Below are 18,270 nucleotides of genomic sequence, written 5' to 3'. Positions count from 1 at the left end.
CTCGCTCATCATCCCTGTTCTGCAGAGGTGCAGAAGCATGGACGATGACAACATATGACAAACGAACTTAATCGACCTTAGCCTTTCCTTACTTGTTTGCCAAAGTATTTGATATGGAAAGTGGAAATTTGGAATGTGGAATTTTAGCTGCCTAAAAATTACAAAGCATAATATTTATATTAGTACATAGTATATTTGTATGTATATCCGAATTACCGAATTATTTAATGATTTGACTACAAATATTTCACATTTATATCAAAGGATACGTTGCTAAAAAAAAATTTTGGTTGCGCAAAATTTAATTATCCAATAATTATTTCGCGTAAAACATGTTAGTTTACTTAAAAATATAGCTGCCGCCGAAATATTGGAAAAGGAAGGTCACAATTTATTGTTAAGTACGGACAAAAGAAGAAAAAGGAAAGTCATACAACTTTTTCAGAAGTATTGAATACGAAGTATTATTCATGTATTTGAGAACATTAAATCCTAAATCTGATTTCTACTATTAAATTTATCGTAATTGTTTAATTGTTTACTAAAGAATACCTGAATTCTTATATTTTCATCAAAAGTTGAAGATATTTATACACTTCTTTTCAATCGGTCGGACGGGTAGCGAGTCGGTGGTGCTACACCCATCGTCCGATTTTTACCACGGCTCTCATAAAGCCCTCTCATACTATCTCTAGTTTGAAAATGTATGTCTCTGCCGTATTTAGTGTTAATTTATCGCACCTTTAGAAGTTTTTAACAGTACGTTATATGAGGAGTGGACGGGGTTATCCTCAGCGAATCTGGTTATTTTAACTTAAGCGGTTTTGGAAAAATGTAGTATATTAATCCAATTAGCGGCCGGGGCCACGCACATTTTCATTACATTTTTAGCTCACAAGTACCGCTTGCTACTTTGAATCCTGTGCCCAATTACAGTTGTAAATCCAGTGATTAGTTATGATACTTTTGAAGTTTTCGGTTAGTGTCGTTTTGTTGGCGTGGTAGTGGTCCAATAATGCCCATTCACGAGCACATCCTTCGTTTTTGTCCACGAATACTTGTACCAAGTTTCATTGCGATAAATCAATTTGTACTCAAGTTACTGTTTGCAGAGACAGACGAACGGACAGACAGACAGAAATGCGAATTTCAACTTGTCGGGTAATCCTAATCATCTGTATATGTATATATTTAACCCTGTATCTATCTCGATTAGGTGATACAAAACATCCGTTAGGTGAACGAACCTAGAGTATAATAGCGTAACATTCAGTACAAAAATTGTGGCCATAAAATTGTGATTTATTCGTTAAAGCTTTCATCAATATTTTCCATTAATAGCTCTTCTATATAATTCCTTAGAACACAGATACGCTGATTTTGATCAGGTATTCTCAGCTAAAATTCTTAAAAACTATATGATGTTTTGATTACTTGCGTGCCTGTACAATTGTCTCAGACATGTCTCCTTTGAGGTAGCAAACAAGACGCGCACTGGCCAGCTAAACATATGTAAGTCGGACTATATTCCCCCAAGGTTAGATTTCAATAGCCGTTTCTGGAATAGGATATCCTGTCTACACAGATAGCCAGGAAGCACTGCTGCTTTTGTCGGTCCCACTAATTAATTCCAGCAAAGTTAAGAATTGCGCAATGGCTTTAAGTTCACTGGCGAGTCAATTCCATCGATACTTAGTTGGAGTTCCCGGCCACAAAAAAATTTCGGTAACGAAAAAGCAGATAAGTCCGACGCGGGGTTAATATCATGAAAACGGTCAAAAGAGAGATTTATACTCAACTTGAGCAAATAACACAGCGCAGATGGAAATCAATAACCAACTGAAAGATAACAAAGCATATGTGGCACAAATATGATATGATTCAAATTAATGACTTACTACATAGATCCAGAAATAGAATTTTAGACTTACAGTTACCATAACGGGGCTCCTTTGAAATTGGTCGCCTTGTCGTGGCGAAGGGGCTTAAATAATAGTGAAGTGTGCATCCTAAAGGAAACTCAATCTACTCTTACGAACTAAGAGGGTCACCCCATAATTCCCACAATGGTGATATGGATGAATAAACCCTAGGTTTTACGCCCATCTCTTAATGTGGAAGTAAGAGGATATTCGCACCAACACCACCCTAAGCCAAGTTGTTGAGGTAGACGTGCCGTTGGCTGATCACGAACGGACCCCTCCGATGTCCGGCGAGGTCGGAGGTATTAAGTGCCTTCTTTACGCTTACCGACTCTGCGTACGAGTGACCAACCCTTTCGGCTTACTCGTGGGACCAAACTTGAACAAAACTAACTTAACAACAACAACAACAACCAATTTGAAAACAATAGCGACGATTAAAGGAACTGATTTGACATAAGTATATATATCCTATAACGGAATCCGATGAGGACGATCCACTTGACTCCAGCCAGGAGACGAGTAAGAGTACTGCCGGACATACCAGACAAAGTATACCGGTAGATACTGCAGGGAAAACCTCAGATATAAGGGAGGAAGCGTTCACCTCCAAGGCTGCCATGAGCACCAACCAAACTGCACTGGCGGCTAAAGGAGAGAGCAAAAAGAAGCGCAAGAAATCCCAGGATCAGCTGAGGAAAAACCGGTACCAGAGGGCAGTCTTCATATTAGGGAAGATAGCCAAAGACTAGGCAGCCGGAACCCCAGTTGATGATCCTGAAACAAAGCGCCTCAAATCTGTAGTAGAGGAATATGAAAGCTACCTGAAAAGGAAGCAATCACAACCTCAAGAAGAGAGCAAACGAGAAAGCACTTCTCAAAAAAGAAATCGCTCCATCACAGAATTATCCGGAACTCAGCCCAAAAAACCAAGGCGGAGAGAAGGGGAAAACAGCAGCACAACAATGGCAAGGCATTTCTGCCAGGGATAGCCTGCAGGTGGCCATCATAGATGGAAATTCCTCCTCTCCAAGCACCATACAGGAGAGATGGGTGAAGATCGACGTCTGATTGTCGAGTATGGTGCGAAGCTATGTACTCGACAATCCTGCGGGTCCTCACCCGGAGTTTGACTCCTATGAGACCCTCAGGGGCTACGGGGTCATCAAGTGCGCGGACCAGGCCTCGCTAGATTTCCTGACGGGAAGTGTTGCTAAAATTAGTAACGCCTTTGTAGGCCTCCAATTGAAACTTATACCCGCCAGGGACATTCCGAAGAGACCTCGTGCTCGCATTTGGCTACCCCCTCTAGAGGAGCCAGGAAAAAAACTCCTGAGGTGCATTAAGCTGTAGAACAAATCTATACCTAGTATAGATGAGTCGCAGCTAATCAAGGAGGAAAAACCGAATAAAGCAAGCAAGCCAATACTAGTGGCCATTTGTGATGAGTCCATTGAGGCTCTGAAGAAGACTGACTACAAAATCAGCTTCGGAATGCCTTGCGGATTACTAAAAATCTTCCAAGGCGACAAAGCGGCTGACGAAGAGGACACGGAAGAGGTCGCGACGCCAGCCAGTTACTAAAGAATGTGGACAACGAAGAAACCCGAGATGCTCAATAACATAAGATGCGTACAGATAAACCTGCAGCACTCGAATAGTGCTACAGCGAATCTGACAACCCTCGTGAACGAGGGGGGCACAGACATCAGCCTAGTACAGGAGCCCTGGGTCAATGAAGCTACCCTTAAAGGGCTAAACAGCAGCAACCATAACCTGTTTTACACACGGAACAGAGGTAAACCAAGGGCATGCATTCTTATCAATAAAAGTATAAATGCAGTTCTTTGTCCTAATTACAGCACAGCAGAGATCGCAGTGGTAAAGGTGGAACAGAAGGAAAAGCCCTTCTTCTTGGTCTCGGCCTAATTGGCCCATGACGAAGACATACCACCGGCCCCGCTCACCAGCTAGTAGAGCAGAACAGGAAGGATGATGTCGTAATAGGGTGTGATGCAAACGCAAGGCACACCGTATGGGGTAGCTCCAGTATAAACACCAGAGGTGAGTCACTCTTGCAGTATATTTTGAGTAGTAATCTAAATATTTGCAACAAGGGCGATAAGCCAACTTTTATTTTCCCAAGCTCGGATAGGTTTCCGGGGTGGGAGGAAGTGCTTGACCTCACGCTATCAACAGACACAGACAGTCTCGTTGTGGATAACTGGAGGGTATCCGATGAGCCTTCCATGTCGGATCACTCCTGGATACTGTTCAGCATCCGCGAGAAGTACAGTGCGCCTCTCACATACCGGAACCCTAGAAGAACGGCATGGGGAAATTTACCAGTATAACAACAAAATGCCTTGAAAAGGGAGGCAATAAGAGTATCAGAAATCCTGAGGAACTAGATTCAGAAGTGGAGAAGTTGGAAAAAACCTTAACCACAACTTTTAATAAATCTACTCCGCTAACAGTTTTGAAAAAGAGAAAGTCTCTTCCTTGGTGGAACAGTAAACTTTCTATGAGAGTTTTAGAACCAAAATCTGGCAGCCATATAAAGATATTATGAAAGAATACAAAAAAGCAGTCTGGAAAGCAAAAAACGACTCATGGCGTTCTTTCTGCACATCGATAGAAAGTTGCAGAGAAGCCGCTAGGCTGAGTAAAATGCTATCCAAAGATCATATTAATACTGCCTACATTAGGGCGGAGGGAAGTGATTGGACCTCCTCGGCAAAAGAGTCTCTGGAGGTACTAATCACAACGCACTTCCCCGGGAGTCAGCAAACACCTTTAACGAGAGTTCAACCAGAACCACTGGCAAACGCAGCTGATTACCGAGGACAGATAGTAGACAAAAGCAAAATAAAATATGCCATAAATCGTTTCTAACAATTTAAAGCGTCAGCTTCAGACGGGCCCATAGTGCTCATAATGCTGCGAAAGCTGTTAGAACCAATGGTTCTAAGGATTTAAGATATACATATGTATATAAAGCATGCATTCTACTAACTTACATCCCAAGAAGTTGGAAAATAATTAAAGTGGCGTTGAAGAAAACTATAAACAATACACGAAGGCTGCATTTCTAGACATAGAGGGCGCCTTCAATAATATAGATGTAAGTGCTATCATTAATTCTCTGTCGCATGGTGGCATAGATGACACTGTGTGCAGATGGATACAATCGATGCTGCAACACAAACAAGTGATGTGAGTAGAGGGACGCCTCAAGGAGGAGTCCTCTCCCCGATTCTATGTGTTGTTGGTATCAAGCATGTTTCCCTCAACAGTCAGCGAGATTTTGGAAAGAACACTACGAAGGTTAAACCTATGGGCTAAGAACAATACACTAGTTGTTAACCCCAACAAAACTGAATTGATGCTAATCACAAGCAGAAGCAAAATCCCTCAGTTTCAACTTCCGATACTAAACGGTACAATACTCTCTCTATTCCCCACAGCTAAATTCTTGGGGATGGAGATTGACACCAAACTGTCCTGAAAAATAAATACCTATAGAAAAAAGAACAAATAAAGCATATATGGCCTGCTATACTTGCAAGAGAATCAACAGCAAGAGTTGGGGCCTTAAACCTAGTATAATCATATGGATGTATACGGCTGTCATAACACCTATACTTACATATGGAGCTCTGATGGCCAGCGCTAAACAAACAATACAACATTAGAAAATTAAATGGAATACAAAGATCAGCATTTGCAGGTGTTACTGGTGCAATCAAGTCATGTTCGACTGATGCGCTCAATGTGGTCCTGCATCAACTACCTGTAGACATCTTTATTCACAAAACAGCAGCATGTTCAGCTGTAAGAAAAAAATAATTGGGTGGACATAGTCGAATCCTAAACAAGCTCAACGGTAATAAATCAGACCACATTTTCCCAAAGCTGGATTTCAATAGACATTTCCATTTGAGGATACCCTCTAGACGAGAATGGAGAACAGGCTCAATAAGAGAGGAAGATACCATCTCAGTCTATACCGATGGGTCCAAAATGGACTGCGGAGTAGGTACGGGGATATTTTTCATTGATCTGGATATTTCTCTCTCAATCTGTCTACCGAACTCGGCTAGCATACTTCCAAACGGAAGTACTGGGCATAGAAAAGGCCTGCAAAGCTCTAGTGGAAAACCACGAGACTACATATACGTAATGCAGCAATATTAACAAATAGCCACGCGGCGCTCCTGACCTAGTATTCACCCATGACAAATTCCAGTATAGTCGTCCACAATTGCAAGAAAGCACAAAGCTCAATAAAAGACAAGCTCCACCTAGACTTGATCTGGGTTCCCGGCCACAGGAACATTTTCGGCAGGAGCTTTCCTTAACGAATCCCAGACGGAGCTAATACCATGCCCGCTAGGATCGATCAAAACAGAGATCAATAGACAATTTCAACAAGTTGCAAATAACAAAATGTATAATAACTAAACAATTATGGGCAACATATGACAAGAAAAGAAAAAATATCTATAGAGTAACAGCTACCATAAAAGGTCACTGGCCATTTGGAGAACAGGCGTCCAAAATGGGTATGCCCTACAACAGCATCTGTCGAGGCTGCGGAATAGCAGGGAACAAGAAAATAATTTTCCACTTTCTCTGTGAATGCCCAGCCCTATCACAGATCCGACACAGAACACTTGGAATCCATCAAGCACCAAACCTTGAATGGATTTCTACTAAAATCATGTACATAAGTAGCTTCATCAAAACCTCAAAATGGTTTGAAAGAGAAGGTGAAACGTGATAGCAAATATAAAATAATAGTACATGAAAATGGCACAGCCAGTGCTAATTGAGCCCGAAAAACAATACGGCTGCACTCCTACCTACCTACCTACCATAACGGGTACTGGTCATTTGGAGAACACATATTTGAAGGAATATAGAAGGGAATAAGGAGACAGTTTCCCACTTTCTCTGTAAATGACCGCTCTAACACAGACACAGTATACTTGGAATTTCGGAGTTCATAATCATTACAGATTTCTTCATTACTGAAACCAAAAAGAAAGTAAGGAATAAAGGTCCGAAAATAACGTTGACAACCGCATTTCGCATGAAACAGGTTACCAGATTTGAATACTATACTGTTCAGACAAATGGCATCTTATCACTTACAATCGGAAAACAAACAAACCAAATTAATTCTAGATAGGGTGCGTAGTTAGAAGCGGAGGATTTTTGGGTTGTAGTCAAAGGATGTTGGGGTCAAATCGCTACCATTCACTTAAATGATTTGTTGTGCAGTGTTATCAATAGTTATCCAAAATTAAAAATATAATCTCTTCAAAATTCAATATATATTGACAGTTACTTTTAATATCGATGTCGAACAGTCAAATAAATGAAATGAAAAATAGTTTGCCTCTTACAAAACAACTTTTTTTTTTTGTGTTTAAACAGAGCAGGAGTAATAAAATTAATCATAAAAGTCTATATAATATTCCCGATTCAATAAATTAGAAATTTGAGAGCTACTGACTTTTCTTAATTTACATTAAGAAATTGTGTAACACAGGTATATGTATACAATGAGTTACCTATATCGGGATATTGTACCATTGGCAGTAAATATCAATATCTACGCAAATTAAATTTTTTGTGGTAACTATCGAATTATCATTAGCAAGCCAAAAATAAAGCGGCTAGTTTTGAATGGATTTTAAATATTTCGTTGTACTAAGTGATTTGAAAAACTAAATCTACATTTCATGCTTAACGCAAAAATATTGTATTCCTCCAAATTATGTTAGAATTTTATGGATATGACAATAATAAACTGATATGTATTTGCTATTCGTGTTTGTATACTCACCCGTAATCCTCAAATATCTCCTTATTGCAGAACTATTTATAATTGAACCATAAGTTTTACACAGATTTATTTTAGATAACACAATATCCAATTTCTGAGTTATGGGCTAAATTAGTTTTCTAATATAATGAATTGAATTTGAAGATAAATATAAGAAATATGAGCTTTTCAATAGGGATGATATGATTTCTAAATGTCGTTTCAACCATTTTTACTATATCATGATCTGTAATTTTTTTTATTGTATTCAGTAATTCAATTTCATTATGGAAAGACATACGTAAGAACAAAATTTACTAATTGTTCAATTTTATTATCAAAATAATCGTTTTCCAATTGCAACTTTTCGTGAGCTTTTGCCATTTTATGCTCGCAATAATGGTGCGGCAAATAAACAAAACTTTCGATTCTGGTGCGAAGAAAATCCACAACTTATTCATAAGCAACCAAAACATTCTCCTAAATTGGCAGTTTGGCGTATTTTTTGAAATCATCAGTGCTTATTTCTTTCGAAATGAAGCTGGTGACACCGTTACTATCAATGGAGAGAGGTATAGATCGATGAGAACGCACTTTGTTTAGCAGCAATTGGAAGAAGACAATCTGGTTCCAACAAGACGGGCCTACGTGCCACACAGTATGTGCATCAATCAAACAAGTATGGCTCCCAAGAAGTTGTAATTTAACACCATTAGACTACTTCTAGTGGGGTTATTTGAAGTCATGGGTTTTAAGCAATAAACCAGACTCTCTTCAAGCTTAGAAGTCAATATGATGTTATATTCAGAACTTAATTGTATCCATTGTACCCCACAATGTAAACTTTTAACTTTTTTAACAATTAATGTGTTTTTTTTTTTTTTTAAGAAATCATATCACTCTTATTGCAAAACCCTGTTTTAGCAGAATGTCTGGTGTGAAGCGGTTCAAATTGCTGAACTAGGTGGCCAACAATAATGAGTTAAAAACATACAATTAATATGATATAATTAAAAATATGCATTTGTAATTAAATAAACGTTATTGAAGAAAATAAAAACTTATGGTACAGTATAAGTCTCACTTTTCTTATTTAGATCCAGTTCACTAGGCATATGTCCAGCAGAAGAGCGCATTACTTTCATTTTAGCCCACTGATGGGTGTGCTTAATACGCATATGATTCCTAACGGAATTTGGATGGGCAAACCGGCGGCCGCATTCGATTACTGGACAAATTGAACTATCTCGTGGATAGTGTCCATCTAAATGTTGCCGAAAATATCTTTGCTCTAGCGGAATTGCGCAGAGAGGACAGGGCAATATGTGAGCGCTACTTGTATGTGCAGTCACCGTTACGTCCCGTAAACTTGTATTTTCACTAATATGAGGAGTTCTTTCCATGAAGTGAGTATCACAAGTTTTTTGTTGATTATTCGTTGATTTCTGCAGTTCGTATAGATAGTCATATAAGGGCTGTTGTATTTCAAACTGTTGTAGAATTTCAAACTCCTGTTGTTTTTGTTGTTGAATTCGTGTGTTATTTGATTGCATATCATGTTTACTAACCATCTCTTGAAAATATGTGGGTTGTTTATTTATACATGCAGTTTTCACCATTAGCGACAAAGCTGCAGATTTGGCTACAAAATTATCTATAGGCAATTTTTTACTCATATCAAATCTATTCTTATATCCGATTTCCTTTTTATCCTCAAAATTTGTATTCCAAAAGCGGTTGCATAAAAATGTAGAGAAACCCTTTTCTCTTAAGTTGCTGGATATTTCACCGGGATGTTCTGTTGTATGAGAGTTATTTACTCTTTCATTAATATCTTTTTATTTAAGAATTTAAGGCTATATTTGTTTTTGTACGTTAAAGCTTTCGCAAAGTGTGAAATTTTAACAAGCAGGGTAATTAGATCATCTCAAATTGAATAATACATGTCAAACAAATCAGCTTAAACTAATCTTAAGTTTCACTAATAAGGATATTTATGAATGTTCACAGAAGAATAATACTAACTGCAATAAAACCATATTTTTTTACGAATCTTCTCAAAATTAATTATTAAAAACTTCATATTTTTTTAATTTAATTCAATACCAAAGAAAAAAGATTCTGGCAAAAATCATTTGTAATACTGACGAGGAAGATCAGTCTTCTCAAGTGGATTGATTGCAAGCAATTTGAAACCTCATCTCACTAAAATCTAAAATACTCAGGAAATATTAGTTTGCAACCAGAATTAAAAACTATTTTCACAGATTATACCTGACTATTGAATTTCGTCCGACCCCATTACCAAAAAAAATACGATTTGGATATACGGATAAATTTCATTACATCTCATATAACTAGTGTTTTGATGCATTAGTTTACGTAGGATATATAAACGAAATCCAATTATTTGCTCAACAGGCGAAGAAGTTATATTAGTATAACCTAGGGCTATTGGTAATGTGGGAATTTCAAATGTTCGATATTTTCACAGTATTCGAATTACTAATTCGAAAAAATTATAAATAACCAAAATGAAAACAACTAAGGAAGGATTAAAATCGGGCGCTATCCGAACCTTAAATACTCTCACAATTTGCAACTTTTCCTGTGCCTGCAACAATTTTCCATAATAAATATTCTACGCATATATTTCAATAATCGTTATATGATTAAATTTTATTTTATACACATACTTGTATTTAATAAATTACTCCCGCCATATCAACTAATATTTCTGAAAACATTTTCCTCAAGATTTCCGTAATACCTATTTTACAAATAATGCGAAAATGGGTGATATCGTATGAAGGCAAAAATATCAAAAAAATCAATGCAATAAATCAAGCACCAAAGAAAATTTCGGATTAACAATTTGTGCTTGTATATTCTAAATAGTGCTTCACTCTTTGATCTATGATCCCAATCAGACCACAAAACTTTGGCTGACTTTTTACTGAAAATATCGGTCAAACTATGGAATATATATAATGAAAATTAGTTAGGAAGTTGGGGTATAACCAAACATATTATACTCCTGCAACTTGCCAAGTTCAAAGCCTGGGAAATATATTCAGGTTTTTTCAAAACTTTACTTTAAAAATGTTGCGAACAAACTAAAAACTTCAACATTGCACAACGAAATCGTAAATGGGTAACAATCGGATTTTTATCTTATTAACTTATAGGTTGTAGACTAAATTGATTTTATAACTATGTATATTTTATTTCTCTACAGCGTAAATTACATTAAAATTATCCTCAAATAAGACAAAATAAATAAGGACAATGTGCAAAACGTCAACCAGAGGATCGGCATACATTATATTTGGAATATCAGGTTTGGACCAAGGCCTAAACCAATTACATTCATATTATCCGCGAAACCATACATTTTATGAAAGATATGCGGACAGGTGGGAAGTCGGAAAGCAGTAAGAAAAGTTCTCGGCTGATTGCAAAAACTTTTGTCATTAGTCTGGTATACACCACAACATATTATCAGCCAATATTAAAAATATATAATTTATACACTGACCGACATAACGAAAATCGGATTTGTGGTATATGGAAGTTTGGGTAATTCGTGGAACAATTTCACATATTTCCAGCATTAAACTATATACAAAGATATTTGTCATATTGACCAATATATGTATACAGTATCAAGCCAACCCAAGTTAGGAAAGCTTTTGGTTGGAGATAGGGATTATATTGGCCCATTTAAATCTATTTTTTATATGCTTTATAAGTTTCTTTAAGGTACTTTACTTACCATCACCAATTCATAAGGAAGTCAGCCAAACGATTCAAAATGTTGATTATCCCTTTTATGGCTTTTTAAGCCCGTTATTATGAAAATGCTCGCTCAATCTTATTAAGATAACACACATATTGGCCTATAAATGCGATATAAGGACAGCAGGTAGTTCGAAAATCCGCCGTTCAAAAAGAGCGATGGCCGGGACAGGGACTGAGACGAGTAGGTCCTTCTGGTCCTGGCACTCACCCAGGTGAACGTCTAGCCACAATCCGCATCAAAACGCTCTGATGAAAGACAAGGACGATGTGACCAAAGATTTTGTTTTGTACTCGGCGACTTTAACGTTAGGGTAGGCAAAGAAAAATCTGTGGAACAACGGTCGGTAAATTCAAACTCCATGAGAAAACATATGGATTGAGACTGATCGATTTTTTGATTGCAATTCCATATTAAGTTTCTAAAGTACAGTTGCAAACGAAACCTTTGGTTTTCGAACAAAGCAAAAGAACAGCTGGTACGATAGCGAGTGTCGTGTCGCAGTTGAGCGAAAACAGACTGCCTTCCTCGCAACGTTACAATTGCCCACCACACGTGCAGATACCGAGAGCTGAAGAGAGAAGCGAGGCAAAGTTGCAGAAAAAAAGAGAGAAGACGAAACGCATGAGAATGAAGGGCTGGACAAGCTGGCCGACAAGGGTAATGCTTCAAAATTTTATGAACAGATACGGCAACTAACAGAGGGTTTCAAGACAGAGCATACTCTTGTAAAAACCCCCAAAGGTGATCTAGTGACCCAGATCATACTGAAATGATGCAGGGAACTCTGCTGAAAACTGTAACCTGCTGAGTGGCAGTGAAAGGGTAATACCAGGAGATGGTGAACCCGATTCCCCAATTGATGACGATGCACCTTCTATTGTCCGACCATGAAGAAACTCGAATAACAATTACCCATCTGAGGACGACAAAGCGACGATTGGAATTTAAGTGCACTCTGTACAATCTACAAAAAGGGAGACCCTACAATCTGCACCAACTATCGTGTGGTAAGCCTCCGCATCGCATGTGTGTAAGATTAAAATCCACCTAAAACAAATTTATTGGACCTCATAAGTGTGACTTTAGGCCTAGAAAATCAACAACTGACCAGGTATTCACAATGCACCATCTCGGAAAATACCCGTGATAAGAAAATCGACACACAGCACCTCTTCTTTGATTTTAAAGGTGAGACAGCACGAAAAGGAGCTGTCTTTATGCCGCTGTGTCTGAACTTGGTTTCCCCGCAAAACTAATACGGCGGTGTAAATTAACATTGAGTAATACCAAAAGCTCCGTCAGGATCGGGAAAGATCTCTCCTAGCAGTTCGATACCAAATGAGGTTTGAGACAATGCGACTCCCTGTCGTGCGAAGATACAAACTTCTATTAGAATGTACAACTGCTGGCTTACGTCGATGATATTGATATCATTGGTCTCAGCAACCGCCCTTTTAGTTCTGCTTTCTCCAGACTGGATAGAGAAGCGAAGCAAATGGGTCTGGTAGTGAACGAGAGCAATGCGAAATATCTCCTGTTATCAAACAAACAGTCGTAGCACTCACGACTTGTCTCCCATGTCACTGTTAACAGCCATAACTTCGAAGTCGTAGATAATTTCGTCTATCTTAGGGCCAGTATTAACACCAACAACAACGTCAGCCTTGAAACCCAACGCAAAATAACTCTTGTCAACAGGTTATATATCGGACTGAGTAGGCAATCCAGAAATAAAGTCCTCATTCAACGAACAAGGACCAAATTCTACAAGTCACTGATCATCCCCGCCCGCTGGCTAGATCATCTTGTCCGTATGTATGAAAACTCCAGTTATAAGACGCAACATCCACCGGAAAAAGCGGAGAAAGAGGCAGACCTCCACTCTTTTAGAAAAACCAGGTGGAGAAGGTCCTGGATACACTTGGAATCTCCTCGTAATCGGTGTCGACGATAATAAAGTAGAAGAAGAATAAGAACTGGGGTCCTCATTTTCCGTATCTGGGTTCTTTAATAGTTTTGGCATTTGTGCTGAGTTTTATACGGATATACTGAATGGTACTTAATTTTTATTAATGCAAGTGAAATAATCAGATTGAGTTTTTAAATGTGTTATATAGGAAGTGTTTGGTTCCCTTTTTTACCTACACATATCCGTATTAAAAAATCATTTTCTTTACACGTTATGTAGAACCTCTTATTTTGCTGCCAGAGTTTTTAAAGTTAAAAACTAAATTGGAACAAAATATAGGATTATCAAAATTAAAACAAATTGAAATAGATGTATATTTTTCTACAACAAAAGTGCGTCAACATATACATATGTATATATGTATATATCTAAAATGTGTTAATTTTTATGTTGTTTTTTTTTGTACTATTTATTGAATCAAATGTACGTTTTTTACTCAGTTTTTAAAATAAAGTCAATAAAATGAAAAATAATATTTTCATTATAAAATGGACACTCGCATAACTTATACAAAAACTACTGAACCGCAGGTGTCCAGCTTAGACTTCTATTGAAGCAGAAAGGAAAGAGAACGAATACCTGCATTCACATCTTACAAATTACACTTACATACAATATTGACACAGATTTAGCAGAACAACATTTCTTTGCTTTGCACAAACTTCCCATCGTGTGAAAGTGGGGTTTTGACAAAAGAACAAATATCGGTAGGTGTTTCGATTGATGTTTTAGCCTGCATGAAATATTAAGTATAAGAAAACTGTCGGTGTCCCGCATTTACACATTTAGTATCAGACTATTTTACTCTATTTAACTATAATTCTTGATCGCAATAAGTTGTACACATCAGATACCAAGAATCAAGAAAAACTCCATTTAACACGGCGAATCTGGTCCGAAGAAAACAACTGAGATTCACAAGGTGTGATATACTATAAATCATCTATTTGGAGAAGGCAAAACAATTACCGAGCTCTACTATGCCAATTATTAAACCGATTCGACACCTCATTATAGAAAAATGACTCCAATTAAAATTAATTTTTATGACAAAGTAACCCTAGCCAACCCTAGTGTCACGAACGCCTACCTTGTACGTAAAATGAAGTCTGTGTTAAAAAATAAATCGCCAATTATCCAAAATTTTCGGTTTTCTTAATTAGAATGATCACTTCGGAACTTGTTACATTGTATTATTGGAAAAATATCCAAATTTACCAAATTTATTTTTGAGTACATTAATCATCATTAAGTCAAAGTATCTTAACAAATTTTGATATTCTCAAGTTCCAGGTTTATTCATAATAATATTGAATGTGCTCTTGTTTTCATGACTATTCCATATCTTATGTATTAATCAATTATAGGCTCGTTAATATTGAAGTGTTTACATATTATCTTTAAAAGTTGTCACCTAGTTTCGTTTATTAAATTTTCATTCTAATATTTTAGGATTGTGTTTTAAAATATACAGGTAAGGAAGAAAGTGTAATTATAATACCGATTTTTATTGTTACATTTATGGTGTAGTTGTAGTTCATAAAATCTAAGAAAACACACTTTTAAACCACTTCAAATTAAAATTATGTTTAATATAAAGTGGGGATAAGATTCATTATTGTGAGAAAAGTGTGGTATGCACGATATACGAAAAATGTCGCATAGTTTTAGGATGTTTTTAGTAGTGCCTGTCAAATATTTGATTAATTTGTTAAAAAAAACAATAGAAATATTGACTTTGTCAAAGAGATTTATGCGGAATATTTACCTTTTAAAATAGATACTTAGATAAAAATATCAGAAAAGTAAATAAACATGAAGCAACAATGGAAATTGAAAGGAGGAATATTTACTGCTCTTCAAATACGACCTTTATTTATAAATATATATTTTGTCAACGTTATGGCTATTTCGGAAAGTGCTGCTAGTCGAAAATTTCTAGGTAACCATTAAGATCCAAATTATGAAGAAACTAAGTTATCGACCACTACCTTCACAATCATCCGAAAATTATAAGGAAAAATATCATAAAAGGCGTTCTATTGATAAATGATATATTTTGATTTTATTGTATCCTCATTTACCAAGAATTGATATTATACATATATTTCTTATTTAATGTGTTCCGATTTTTATAATTAAAAATAAAACTTATACTAGAAATCGCACAAAATTATAGATAACCATTCCTAACATCCATGTGTTGCAAATTGACTGATATTTTCAATATAATGAAAACTATTGATTCGATATTCCTTTGATATATGGAAGAATGGCTCAATCTCAACTTTTTTTGATGGAAATCATCAAATTTTAAAAACACTGTTCTTAAATCCAATATATGGCGATGTGACGCCTATCTTTATGAAGCTTTTAGTAGCTTTTGGATGTTCATGCCAAATTAAATAAGAAATAACAGTTAGTACTTTTGAGTTTTAATTTAGCATTAATAATTGTCAGACGCTTCGTAACCGAGGCAAAAGCATTAATCTTAATTGGTGTAAGCGAACATTTTCTACTCGGAATTTCCAAAGTCCAAATCCAATTTTGCAAATTACGACATATCATTAGATTAGTTAGATAAATAATTATTATATTATTATGATATCTTACATATTGCTATTTATAGCGATATAAAGACAACCGGTAGTTCGAAAATATTTACATTAGACGTGTGAGAGCTAGTTATAAACCACGTTTTTATCCATGTTTGATATGACGACATATTGTTACGATGTTGTAATGTCCCATTTGTATTCTCTCCAATTTGTCCAATTATTATACCCGTTGAAGTCGTTCCCTACCACTATTTTTGTGAAATTAAAGGCTTTTGACGTATTATTATTTAGGAGTTATTTCACACTATTTTAACACATAAGAAACATTTCCTTATACAGGGCTCGAGTCTCTAACCATAGTTTCAAATGATGGAAAGCAACATGTTGGTAAGAAATCGACTAAACCACCACGCTTTAGAATCCCAAGCTACAGCCCAGTTAGACGTTTGAGCATTAAAAAATTATGGTAGGGACTTTCTATCGACATCATTTTCAAATTACAAATAGCCAATTTAAATACTTTTTTGGTATAGCAGAACATACATTTTTGGCAGATTGTGATTACCATTCAAAACAAATTACGCCTAATTAAAGCGAAAAGGAGGCAACTGTATGCACTATAGTGGATATTGAATCATACTTAATTGATTTTACATGATATACATCGTTATATCAATTATAACTGATGATACATTTACTGAACGAATTGGTTAAAATATAAAGAGACACTGACCAAAGCAGCAGTGAATTTAATGTTATCTATGTATAATAACTAATGTAAATGTCTCAGGAACACCAAAGAAAAACAAAACAAGGCGTCTGGCCTAAGAAAATTGAAATATGTTGAAATAGCAATAAATCGACCTACGTTCACTCAGCTGCAATTAAAGGATGATGTACAGAAACCAAAAAAGCTCTTAAGCGGACAAATAGATACATATGTGTACCTGATAAGAAGGGATGGACACGACCACAACCAAACGACTCTTATAAAATTACAATTTGCGAAGCGATTCAGGGGAAGAATGTTATATTATTTCAGGATGAGTGACAATTGGATTATAGTTGGAAAATACATTAAATATGGACCGTTCGCACCAACTCGTTTAGTCAACTGCAGACTGACTTTACGTCACTTTGTTCAATCATAAGTTCTTGTTTTACACTCTTCGTTTGTGCTTGTTAGTGACGATATGAGTCTAATCAAAAACGAATAATTTTAATAATTTTAAATTTTTTAACATTCTTATAATTTTTGTAATAATATACGCTATTTCAATGAAAATTACTTTTTAGTGGTATGCAAGAGCGTTATCTTTCTTGGGTTAATCCAATTTTCAGTTTGGGATAATATTCGAAAAAGTGACGAACCGTCAAGATAGCTAAATCCATCTTTTCTGGCCAAAGCCGTCTTCTTGCAGACGAAGTATCTAAAATAGATTAAAACAATATTACCTTATTGAACGACCATTAAAACATGGTGTATCTCAGGGCAGAGTGCTAGGTCCCTCTCTATATGCTGTCCTAATGTTTGCCATACTACAACTACTATCCTACTTTAACGCCTGGGTGGGCAAAGAAGATATACGGTCGGTAAATTCAGACTCCACGATGAAATCCCCGAATTGGTTGAGGTTGACCGACTTCGTAGTACTAGATTTTACCACAGGAAAATTCACCAAGATACCTGGCTGTATTCGAATCAAAAAGACTCCAACAAAATGGATCATGTATTATAGACGGAAGACACGTCTCCAGTGTTTTCCCAACATCGACTATCTTGCTGCAGCCAACATACGCACCCGCCTCTGTGCAGCAAAAATCGCACGTCACAACAGACAGCCGAACAATTTTCACCTCGACGTGCACTACTGACATCTGAGAGTACGCAACAGCAGCTCGGTATAAGGGAAATGGGACCAGCATTTCACTCTCCTTCGGAAAAGGCAAAAGCACCGCTCGCAACGTTACAATCGACCACAACACATGCGGGCATGGGATAGATACCGAGAGCAGAAGGGGGAAGCGAGACGCATTTGCAGACAACAAAAGAGAGAGACCGAAGAGCTCGACAAGAGCAGGCCGACAGGGGTAATGCTGGAAAATTCTAGGAAAAAATGCGGTGACTAGCAGAAGGTTTCAAGACCGAAGCATACTCTTGTAGAAACCCCAGAGGTAATCTAGTG

At 36.7% G+C, this 18,270-nt stretch overlaps 1 protein-coding gene and 1 long non-coding RNA gene across 7 annotated transcripts in view; one reads left to right on the top strand and one right to left on the bottom strand.

The window, feature by feature from the left end:
- LOC126765217 (protein abrupt-like) overlaps positions 1-18,270 on the bottom strand; it is a 299,753-nt gene that overhangs the window by 50,010 nt on the left and 231,473 nt on the right. For 4 of the 6 annotated variants that reach the window (XM_050482846.1, XM_050482845.1, XM_050482847.1 and 1 more), the window contains one exon: positions 8,840-9,553. The exons of 1 other annotated variant lie outside the window; for it this stretch is intronic. In XM_050482846.1, the coding sequence (XP_050338803.1) occupies positions 8,840-9,553 (714 nt within the window). Of the gene's footprint in view, positions 1-7,776; positions 7,809-8,839; positions 9,554-18,270 lie in introns of all 6 variants that reach the window. One more of the 6 variants, XM_050482849.1, reaches the window with a different exon arrangement.
- The window catches only part of LOC126765490 (uncharacterized), a 29,372-nt gene continuing 14,243 nt past the window's right edge, over positions 3,142-18,270 (top strand). Inside the window, exons 1-2 of the long non-coding RNA XR_007668458.1 lie at positions 3,142-3,720; positions 3,785-3,986. This is a non-coding gene — a long non-coding RNA (uncharacterized LOC126765490). The remainder of the gene's footprint in view (positions 3,721-3,784; positions 3,987-18,270) is intronic.

The sequence above is a fragment of the Bactrocera neohumeralis genome, unplaced genomic scaffold, assembly GCF_024586455.1.
Source record: "Bactrocera neohumeralis isolate Rockhampton unplaced genomic scaffold, APGP_CSIRO_Bneo_wtdbg2-racon-allhic-juicebox.fasta_v2 cluster10, whole genome shotgun sequence".
Taxonomy (NCBI): Eukaryota; Metazoa; Arthropoda; class Insecta; order Diptera; family Tephritidae; genus Bactrocera; species Bactrocera neohumeralis.
The sequence above is the reverse complement of the archived record's forward strand: the minus strand, read 5'-3'. Positions and strand labels throughout refer to the sequence as shown.